Source organism: Neolamprologus brichardi, chromosome 5 (genome assembly GCF_056152115.1).
Source record: "Neolamprologus brichardi isolate AB-2024 chromosome 5, ASM5615211v1, whole genome shotgun sequence".
Taxonomy (NCBI): Eukaryota; Metazoa; Chordata; class Actinopteri; order Cichliformes; family Cichlidae; genus Neolamprologus; species Neolamprologus brichardi.
The window spans coordinates 36388856-36400960 of NC_142108.1; the positions used below are offsets into that span (position 1 = coordinate 36388856).

General features: G+C 42.6%; 1 protein-coding gene across 1 annotated transcript; it reads left to right on the forward strand.

Moving 5' to 3' along the window:
* Positions 1–228: 228 nt before the first annotated feature.
* LOC102784666 (haloacid dehalogenase-like hydrolase domain-containing 5) lies at positions 229–10503 on the forward strand. Its single transcript, XM_087841398.1, has 10 exons — positions 229–352; positions 547–733; positions 856–1047; positions 2305–2417; positions 3665–3758; positions 3977–4010; positions 4087–4261; positions 4341–4517; positions 8749–8914; positions 10170–10503. The coding sequence occupies exons 2-10, from the start codon at positions 680–682 to the stop codon at positions 10356–10358; spliced, it is 1194 nt and encodes a 397-aa protein (XP_087697524.1). The 5' UTR covers positions 229–352; positions 547–679; the 3' UTR covers positions 10359–10503.
* The last annotated feature ends 1602 nt before the right edge of the window (positions 10504–12105 follow it).

Below are 12105 nucleotides of genomic sequence, written 5' to 3' on the forward strand. Positions count from 1 at the left end.
TGTGTCTGTGTGTGTGTGTGTGTGTGTCTGTGTGTGTGTGTGTGTGTGTGTGTCTCTGTGTGTGTGTGTGTGTGTGTGTGTATGTGTGCCTGTCTGTTTGTGTGTGTGTATGTGTCTGTGTGTGTCTCTGTCTGTGTGTCTCTCTGTGTGTCTGTGTGTGTCTGTGTGTGTGTGTGTGTGTCCTTCCTGCACAGCAGCGCTGAAACACAGCAGGACTCTGGTTCTGGTTCTGGTTCAGCATCTTTATCTCCAGTGAACCAAACGTGACCCTGAACCTCAACTTGAAGCTGAGGTGCTGTTGGATCCAGGTGACTCCTCCCACCTGTACAGGTGACTCCTCCCACCTGTACAGGTACAGTTTACACTTCATTTATAGATCCCATGTCTGAGACTTAAAGCTGAGTGTTTAACAGGATCTATTTTTCCTGTTATCAGCGTAATATAGGAGCTAATCAACTAATGACCAAACTCACACGACCAGGTTATCTCGAGGCCACGCCTTCTCCTCCACAGGTAACCCATCTCTCATCTCCGTCTGTGTCACAGGGAAATACCGTCAGCTGAACAGAAGCTTTTTTTGTGGTGACAACACAAGTGTGCTGCATCAGGCTCCTCCCACTGGTGACATCACAGCTGTGTGGCTATAAAGAGCGATGAGTGGCAGAGGGAGCTGCGCGTCATGTGGTGTCGAGGTTTCCTGCAGCAGACGGTCAGACGTGTTTCCAGCAGGCAGGTCAGTGTGTGACTGATAACTATTGATAATCTATTGATTGATTACTGTTCGTCGGACCACAGTGGGCTTCTTCACATGATGGAGGAAAAGCGAATAACTTCTCTCTCGTACCTGTCCGTCAGGCGGGCGTCATCTTCGATGTGGATGGCGTCCTGGTGCGTGGGTCCGCCGTGATCCCAGCTGCTCGGCGAGCTTTCAGGAAGCTCCTGGACAGTAACAACAACTTCCTATTTCCCACGGTCTTCGTCACCAATGCAGGAAGCTGCCAGAGACGCCACAAAGCCCAGCAGCTGTCTCACCTGCTGGACGTCCAGGTAGGAGGCTGCAGAACTTCCTGTTTTGATTCCAGCTGTGTAGGCGCCGTTTATCGATCGATTATTTGAGCTTTTTTGGACTCTTACGTATAATTTAACATAGTCAGCCTGTTTCCTCACCTCTCAGTGAGCCTCCGCCCTCCCTGTGTGTGTGTCTCAGGTGATTCTGGTAAAGTTAATCTGCGCTCGGCTGTTCTCGCCGTGGAAGCTGTGACACGGCTGTGACACGGCTGCACAAACACACTGAGGGCTTCTCCGTGTTCACGGGACTCTGTTGAGCTTTAATGTCATTAATTTATAACTTTAAGAGGTCCCATGACTCTAAATTCAACTCAGGAGGTGATGAAGAGGAGGAAGACAGCCCTAACATCACATGACTGTCACATGGTGCGAGGGCTTGGCTCTGGTTGGTAGAGCTACTGATACGAGTACCGATACTCTTTAAAGGCAGCTGATGCAGGAGAGCAGAATCATCTATCTGCTGATTCTGAACACATTTTACTGACTTTGACTTTACAGTAATGAGTTAACACAATAAAACACACCTTTCACCTCTTATTTTGAAGAGCTGGATGTAACTGTTCCTGTCTCTAAGGAGCAGCTCAGCTGACATGAACATTGTTTAAGGCTGTCAGTGTTAACGTGTTAACATTAACGTGTTAACATTAACGCGATTAACATTAACGCGGTTAACATTAACGTGTTAACATTAACACGATTAACATTAACGTGTTAACATTAACACGATTAACATTAACGTGTTAACATTAACGTGTTAACATTAACGCGGTTAACATTAACGTGTTAACATTAACACGATTAACATTAACGTGTTAACATTAACGTGTTAACATTTTTAGCACAATGACCACGTGGATCGCAGAACGGACCGACTTTGGATAAACTGACGTTTCAGGCAGTTTGAGTCATTCTGCGCTCCAGATGGGTTACTTGTGTTAAAATTTTAATTGCATTACGTTAACATTGACAGCCCTAAAATGTTTTAATTCATTGTGTTGTTGCTCATATCTGTGCTGTGATTGGACGCCAGGATTCATCCTGAATCCTCCTGACATGAATGTAGAATCGTGGGACCACGTCAAGTCTACAGCACCTCCGAGCGTCCATCTTTAAAGCCCGGCTTACACTAAAGAGCATCAGCGCGTCACTTTGTCTCGTGGAGGCGCCGTCAGTGGCTGGGTCCATCTTTTATCTACAGCTGTTCTTCGGACCACTCATGTCTCTGTCTGTCTGTAGATCACACCGGAGCAGGTGGTCCTTTCCCACAGTCCTTTGCAGATGATGAAGAGTTTCCACGATAAATGCGTCCTTGTGTCTGGACAGGGGCCGGTGACGCACATCGCCAACACGTATCCTCCTCAAAGTTCATCAGGGTCAGAAAACAGGACAGGACCTCATCCTGGTGCTCACAGAGATCACGAGGAGTTCCAGGTTTAGCTGCAGCTCTGAGTGCGCTAACCCTGAGATGAAGGAAACCTTTCTGTTCCAGAAATACTGTTAACATCTACGCTGAGTCAGTTACCATGGTAACAGACTCCAAACTAACCTGCTGGCTGCCATGGTTTCTCTCTGACTCCTCCCCTCTGCTGCACCTGAACCAGCTGACTCATTTCTTCATTCAAGTCAATTCTGTCCAAGCTCAGAGCAGACAATTAATCTGCAGATGTTTTTACAGAAACTATGATAATCAATCACACCGATCAATCATCTGGTTCATTATAATCAATCACTCTGATGGATAAATGGATCTTATTTGAGTTCAGGCTGAGATGACTTTAAAACTAAAGCTGAACTAAATGTGTTTAAAGTCACTGCAGACAGTCTGACTGTAATCTGATTACATTAACCACTGAAAATCACCTGAGTCAGCCTCGGCAGGTCGACCCAGAACCAGAACCAGATCAGAACATGGGCTCCGTTCTATATTTTTATTTCATGCAGTTAGTGGGGATAGGTTAATTGATCAATCTAAATTGCCCATAGGTGTGAATGACAGTGCGAATGGTTGTCTGTCCCTGTGTGTTGGCCCTGTGACAGACTGGCGACCTGTCCAGGGTGTACCCCGCCTCTCGCCCTATGACAGCTCGGATTGGCTCCAGCGCCCCCGCAACACTGAAAAGGATAAGCGAATGGATGGATTCAAGTTGTGATAACTGACATTATTAAAAATGACATCATTTCTGTCTGCATTGATGAAATCAGTGGTGCAAAGTGATTAAACTGATGTCTTTGCATTCTTCGGTTCCCTGGATTAAAATCAAAGCGCTTTCTTGGCTTCTTGGCTTCCTTTCTCTACTTGCGCACATGCTTAACTCAGGCTGAACATGCTCAGTTGGCTGAACTAACTCTGATCAGCTGTTCAGGGCTGATCACCTCAGAGTTTGTTTTTAAACTCAGAGTTTGATGAACACAGTTCCTGGAATACCCCCCAGGTTAACCTTAATCCTGCTTGTTAATCTGATTTTAACAATTTTTCCTAATATTTGTCTGGATGATGAGACACTGTGAGGTGTTTTTCACTCAGAGTTTTTGATTGCGGGACTTTAATTTTCTGAATGAAAAATCTGGGTGTTGCAATCCTGAATGGCTCTTCCAGTTTGGGTTTTCAGAGGGTGATGACCATGGAGCAGCTCTCAGAACACCACCCCCTGCTGGACATGGTGGACCACAGCAGGAATCCCACACTTCCTGTGAGTCCTGCAGACATTAAACTCAGAGCCATTTGTGCAAACACTTTCTGATTGGTGAGAATGAGACTTCGTTCTATCTGGTAAATAGTGCTGATTTTTTTAAAAAAGCAAAAATTACAGTAATCAGTAAGTTAAATTGCACTGCACATGCTCATTAGTGTTTCTTCTTCCAGAGTTATGTTTGTTCATTCCATCATCACTTTGTTTGTTTGTTTCAGTCATCTCCACCACAGAGTCTCCCCCAGATACAAGGTAAGACAGCCAACACACAGGAAGTGGAATGGCTTTTCTTCATCAGCTCCTTTTCTGACTTTCGGTGTTTCCATAGCGATCATCCTGTTTGGGGAGCCAGTCAGATGGGAGACCAATTTGCAGCTGCTGATTGACGTGCTTCTGACCAATGGCAGGCCAGAGCGTGGGTATGACACCCAGCTCTCAGCACAGCTGCCAGTCTTAGCCTGCAACACGGACTTGCTGTGGATGGCTGAGGCCCCATCACCACGGTAACAACCACAGACCTCCCACAGGTGCTAAAGTGGAGGCGTCCTGCTGATGGCTCTGACCGCTGCTGTGTTGCTGTAGGTTTGGCCATGGGATGTTCTTACTGTGTCTGGAGTCAGTCTACAGGAAGCTGACGGGCCGGGAGCTGGAGTACAAGGCACTGCTGGGAAAACCCAGTCTGGTCACCTACCAGTATGCTGAGCAGGTGTTACGACAGCAGAACTGCAACCGCAGGCTGAACACCATCTATGCCGTGGGGTAACCATATCATCCATATCGAAATCTGTGACAAATGACAACAACACTGTAACTCCATCTGTAACAACATCTATAATGACATCTATAACAACATCTATAATGACATCTGTAACAACTCCATCTGTAACGACACCATCTATAACAACTCCATCTATAACAACATCTATAATGACATCTGTAACAACTCCATCTGTAACGACATCTATATCAACACCACCTGTGACAACATCTATAATGACATTTGTAACGACAACATCTGTAACAACATCATCTGTAACAACTCCATCTATAATGACATCTATAACAACTCCATCTGTAACGACTCCAACTGTAACAACATTGGTAAAAACACCATCTGTAACAACATCTATAATGACATTTGTAACAACTCCATCTGTAACATCACCATCTGTAACAACAACATCTGTAACGACTCCAACTGTAACAACATTGGTAAAACACCATCTGTAACAACATCTATAATGACATTTGTAACAACTCCATCTGTAACATCACCATCTGTAACAACAACATCTGTAACGACTCCAACTGTAACAACATTGGTAAAAACACCATCTGTAACAACATCTATATCAACACCCTCTGTAACAACATCTATAATGACATCTATAACAACTCCATCTGTAACATCACCATCTGTAACAACAACATCTGTAACAACACCATCTGTAACAACATCTATATCAACACCCTCTGTAACAACATCTATAATGACATCTATAACAACTCCATCTGTAACATCACCATCTGTAACAACAACATCTGTAACAACTCCATCTGTAACAACATCTATATCAACACCCTCTGTAACAACATCTATAATGACATTTGTAACAACTCCATCTGTAACATCACCATCTGTAACAACAACATCTGTAACGACTCCAACTGTAACAACATTGGTAAAAACACCATCTGTAACAACATCTATATCAACACCCTCTGTAACAACATCTATAATGACATCTATAACAACTCCATCTGTAACATCACCATCTGTAACAACAACATCTGTAACGACTCCAACTGTAACAACATTGGTAAAACACCATCTGTAACAACATCTATAATGACATCTATAACAACTCCATCTGTAACATCACCATCTGTAACAACAACATCTGTAACGACTCCAACTGTAACAACATTGGTAAAACACCATCTGTAACAACATCTATAATGACATCTATAACAACTCCATCTGTAACATCACCATCTGTAACGACTCCAACTGTAACGACTCCAACTGTAACAACATTGGTAAAAACACCATCTGTAACAACATCTATAATGACATCTATAACAACTCCATCTGTAACATCACCATCTGTAACAACAACATCTGTAACGACTCCAACTGTAACAACATTGGTAGGGATGGGTATCGAAAACTGGTTCTTGTTGAGAACCGGTTCCCACTGTTTCAATTCCTTGGAATTGTTTGCCATTTTTGCAAACGATTCCCTTATCGATTCCCTTATCGATTCCAGTCGCCCCGAATGACGTCACCACTTTGCGGAGCGTCATTTACCTGGCAGGAAACATGGCGGCTCAAACGCTAAAAAGTTTGGTTGTACTTTACGAGAACGGATGACAACAGGGCAACTTGCAATACTTGCAAAGTAGATATTTCATTTAAGGGAGGAAACACTACGAATATGCAAAAGCATTTGCTCACAAAACACGCGATGACCTTAAATGAATGTCGTGTTTTTAATTCCGCTCCGGACTCGTGAATCTCAACCCAGCAGCAGCGGTAACGTTTGCACGTCCTCTCCCGTTAATACGGCAGGTAAATAATCAACTAACAGTGTGTATTATGTTAGCGCGATCTGCCTTATTACAAAACCTGCCATTACTGTGCATTTAGGTGACCATGATGAGAGAGACAAACAGAGTCTGGCTCAGATGCTGGCAGTTCTCGCTGCAGTCTACCGTAGCGTCTCCTTTCAGGCCAGGATAGACGAATGTCACCGAGCAGTGACTCAGTTTGTGGTAAAAGGCTTGCACCCATTTGCCACAGCAGATGCCCCCGATTTTCGGTAAGTGAATGTGTTTAATTGTAGGCAGGGACATTATTGGATATTCTGTCTTGCTACAGAAGAATATTTATTTTATGTCAGGGTGAATTGTTAAATATTGTCATTCTTATGTTTGCCATTTGTACATAGGTTTTAAAGAATCCTTTCTGTCCTCCCCTCCCCAGATCCTTAAGATTCTGGGAGGGGGGCAGTAGTGTTTCTGATCACAGGAACACCCTCTGTGAAGGTCTGTTTGATGTGGTAAACGTCCTCCCCTTTGTAGGGCTTCATTGTGTTATCTAGGGTGAGGGGAGATTGCCCTCTTTATGACCAAGGATGTTCCTGTGCTTTTATGTTATATGACCCTTTGATCAGCAGCGTGCCACACACACACACACACACACACACACACACACACACACACACACACACACATTCTCACATAACAGACACACAGTGCCTTGTCATTTGTAACCAAGGGGGGTTACGGGGGGAAGGTACGTGTTGTAAACTATTGTTTATTGTGTGAACGTTGCCAATAAAAGGGAGCAAGAGGGGGCAGTCGGAGAGGTAATTTTGTGATGTGCTGAGGTACGGACAAGGCCCCCCTTGCAAGTAAAAAGATCGATCGCTGTTGCCTTGTCTTTCTTTCATGGGAATAAGTTCTGGGATCAGCGGGGTCTGATTTAGACCCAACATTTTATTATTTTACATTCACAATTTTTTTTTCCTGGGGACCCTGTGACACCCCATTGAAGAGCCGTAGGTTGGATCTGTTAAGATCTCACTGTTGGGTTTGTAAGGCCATGTTACTCCTAAATTTCTATCTTGTTCAAAGAGAAGATATAAAACAAAGATCTAAGCTAAGTGACCTTAGTGTTCTCCTTTTTAAAAAAAAAAAAAAAAAAATCAATAAGAGAATCGATAAAGAATCGAATCGTTAAACAGAATTGAAAATGGAATCGGAATCGTGAAAATCTTATCAATACCCATCCCTAAACATTGGTAAAAACACCATCTGTAACAACATTTTTAATGACATCTGTAACAACTCCATCTGTAATGACATCTATATCAACACCACCTGTGACAACATCTATAATGACATTTGTAACAACTCCATCTGTAACAACAACATCGATAATGACACCATCTGTAACGACACCATCTGTAACAACTCCATCTATAATGACATCTATAACAACTCCATCTGTAACATCACCATATGTAACAACTCCATCTGTAACAACAACATTGATAATGACACCATCTGTAACAACTCCATCTATAATGACATCTATAACAACTCCATCTGTAACATCACCATATGTAACAACTCCATCTGTAACAACATCTATATCAACACCATCTGTAACAACATCTATAATGACATCTATAACAACTCCATCTGTAACAACATCTATAATGACATCTATAACAACTCCATCTGTAACGACACCATCTGTAACAACTCCATCTATAATGACATCTATAACAACTCCATCTGTAACAACAACATCTGTAACGACTCCAACTGTAACAGCATTGGTAAAAACACCATCTTTAACAACATCTATAATGACATCTGTAACAACTCCATCTGTAACAACATCATCTATAACAACACCGTCTCTAGCCACACATCTGTAACTCCATCTATAACAACACCATCTGTAACATCATCAGTAAAAGATCATCTATAACAACATCTGCTGATGGCTCCTTCTCTATTTGATTGTCCTGTTATTGTGGCAGTTTCACTTTTCCAACTGAGAAATAAAGCAGTTCCTAATTGGGAATTGGTCAGATAAATAAAAAATAAAGTATAATTTAATCATGGCTTTGTTTGTAGTTGTACTGGAAATGTTGTTTGCTGTGTCAATCACATATTTTAATCATGTCATATTAGTAATAGTAACGTCACTTTCTCACTTTAGTATAGCAAGCTCTTTCCTGACACCAGTTGTATGCATGCATGTAGAATGTTATCACTCACATGGTGGTGCAATTTAAGATTTTCCACAACAAAGTTTTGAATGCGTTTGAGTTTAATTAATTATAGATTTTGATGGTATTTTACGCTGCATCTTGCAGCCCACCAGCAATCACTTGATGGTGTGACCCAGCGTCACACTTTGGGAACCAGTATCTACTTTATTGGCTAATCCAACTGTCTTCTTGTTTCCTAGTGACAACCTAATGACGGACATCTATGGTGCTAACTTGTACAACCGTTACCTGGCTCAGCGGCATGCTGCTGTGACAACCACCACCAGGCTGGTTGCCCGGGGAATGGGAAGTGAGGTGATGGCAGAGGAGGAGCCGATGTCTGCAATTCAGTGCCACTCTATCCTGGTACGTACATCACCTCTGAGGTTTACCTCTTTCTTTTTTTGAATGGTGGATGGTCATTAAAAAATGAATTTAAATAATGAGGTTGGAGTGCAAAGGCTGTGATTCTAGCATCTACCTGGATGTTAAAAACAGCCACAGTAATTATTTTATCTGAGCTGAGCACTAAATCAAATAAAAAGTCTGAGAAATCAGACAAACTCTGTGTAAGGTCCAGGTGGACGGTAGATGATAACCAATAAGACTGGTTTCTGAGTTTTACAGCTGCGGTGGACGAGGCTAAGCATCGGGCTTTCAAATGAATTAAAAGCCTAAAGTTACACACAGATTCAATATTGATTTTAGTGACCTCCGATTGGCGTACCGGGTGTCATTACTGCCGACGTGAATTATGATTTTATTGAATTTACGTTTACCCTTAGCCAGCAGTTTTAAATTTCCTTCAATGTCGCCTGCTCTGGCCCCTGGAAGACAATTGACTATGGTTGCCGGTGTCTCTAGCTTCACATGTCTGAGAACAGAATCACCAATTACCAGAGTTTGACCCCCAGCAGGTGTGTCACCAAGTGGGGAAAAACGGTTAGACACATGAACGGGTTGGTGGTGTACCTGGGGCTTCTGTTTAGGACTATGCTTCCAAAAAAAGCAAAAATTAAATACTCAGATACATATACTTGAAATTTCTACTTCAGCACAGTAACGATGTATAATTACCTGGTTACTTCCCACCTCCCCAATTCAGTAATCCTGGCCTCCAGAGCTTTAAACAGGCTACATTTATGACATGTATTGTTATTAGTAAAGGAGGCCAAGGAGTGATTAAATGTCTGACACAAGGAGCAGGAAAGTGCAGGACGAACAGGTGAAGAGGCCCTGCTGCTAGCGACTCGGCTGCAAGCTAAGCGTAGCTAAGCTAAGCTAAGTTAGTGAATCCCTAAAGACAGTGAGTGAATACTGTGACTGTAATTAGTGGGTGAATCAACAGAGAGTGCTCTTTGGATAAAGCATGTGACGATCACACCATAAGATAAGTCATTATCTAAAACTAAACAGGCTAAACAAAAACATCTGTGAACAGGAACAGGAACAGGAAGTGATACTGTATTGCAGAGAGCCAACACCAAGTCAGTAAATCAGGGCTATCAAGCCTAATTTTGATTTTGAGCATCAGCGATTTAGTCCTTCAAAATAAAAGCACATCTGAGTTCAAAATAATAAGAGTGCAAAAATGCTTATCTTCCCATGCACCTGTCCTCAGGTGTGCACAGGTGTCTACAATCCCCGTTTCCCACTGCCTAGTGACCAGAATAGCAGCATCATGGAGACGGTGTTTCACGGTCACAGAGACCTGGTACCGGAGCCTGACCTGATGGAGCCGAGTCACATGGTGGAGGACGTGGAGGCTGCTGTGGACCTGCTGCTGCAGCAGGAGAGCTCTGACCTCTGACCTTCACAACGGGAAACCTGCACCTGGTTCTCATCAACATACTCCTCTGCCTTTAATCAGAGCTGGTGCTAAATTAATTGCCTGGAGGGACACACTCTCCTACTCTGATTGGTTGTTTTGTTGGAAAAAGTCCTGCAGCAGCTGATCATCAGTGTGTTGAATAAAGTTTAGAAATCTTTGAATTGTGTTTTTATTTTGATATTTTTTGGCAGATATCATCACGTATCCTGAGGGGAGAATGACAGAAAGAGAGCAGCTTTATCTCCATTTGTATCCGAGTACAGACACAGACAGGCTTCTGCTCTCACTGACAGCCGGTCACGGTCAGCCAGCGAAAGCTGCGAGGAGCAGATACATGCTTCATCCACAAACATCCCAGACATACATGAGTACTAATAACTTTCTACATTCATGGGTCAGAATAAAGCTTTTATAATAAAATAGGATGTCTATTAGTCTTTGAAATGTAAATGTAGAGCTGTGGAGCTTAGAGACGTGTTTGTTTCATTTACACTCAGTCTTATCGAGTTTGAATGTTGTTGATAATCTCTCTGTGCAAGCAGCTCCGTAGGAAAGACAAGATGATCCTGTAAATATGAAGATTCATGTTCTGCAGTTTGGTGTGAAGGCCAACAAACTGTGTGGTTACACTGTGACCTTGGTTCTCTGAGTGACAGTCTCTCCACTCCGTTACATGTTGCACCTGTACAGATAGGTGCTTTTGTGCCTTTTGGCAGCAAAGCAGGGTTGGAGCGCACTAAGCACACACATGCACTACCAAGTGGACATCAAACAATCGCTGGTTTCACTTCTGCACAGAGGTTTTATATGCAAGCTGTGGGGCATGGCCGGGCTACCCATAGCGTGTTAAAGAAGTATCCACACGTGTGTGTCAATACTGCAAATTTTGTTATTGGTCGGATACCAATTAAAAACAGGACCAGTGTTACCTATAGAAACGCTTTTAATCCTTCAGGAAGCCTGTCGGAGAGAACAGTGTGTCCTGATTTATAAGATGATTCATCAATTATTTTAAACATCATTAAATCACTGTAACTTGTACTTTCCACAAAAACAACATAAAACACAGCTTTCAGCTTTTATTTTGGAGAGCTGAATGTAAACGTGCCTGTCTCTAATGTGGCTGTAAATAAAACAGGCACCACAGAAAAGTTCAGACATGTTTCACAGCATGTTTGACGGATATTTGTTCTTTAAAAAAAGTTTTCACACAGTTCAGAGGGCACTGATTAACAATAATGTGAAATTACAATCTGTAGCAGACAGACTGAAGTCGTGTTTGGATACCATTAGAGATGACCGTCAGTCTTTATGCAAGGAACACATGTAAGTACCAAAGTCAGGTTGATTCTGGATGTGACGGATCAGAACTGAAAACAGGTTTTGCTTTTGCGAAAAAGGCTGCTTGAGTCAAAGGTTCTCAAACTAAGACAAATTGTGGAGGTGGCTGGACCAGACCTTCAGAACACAGAAGCAGCTGGATCTTTGGTTGGTTTGAAATGACATCGCATCACGAGGTGTATTCTGGACTCGTGGCTTGGATGGTTGACTGCATTTGAAAAGGAAATGCTGTTGGACTATTCCAGTGGATTGGAGATTCCTGATGAAAGGGATCCTTTTCCAGGATTGGGATTGAATATTGATTTTACAGGGATGGCAGGACCACTGCTCGTGAACCAAAATGATTCAGATTTTCACATGTTGAGTGGAAAACTGTTATATAAAT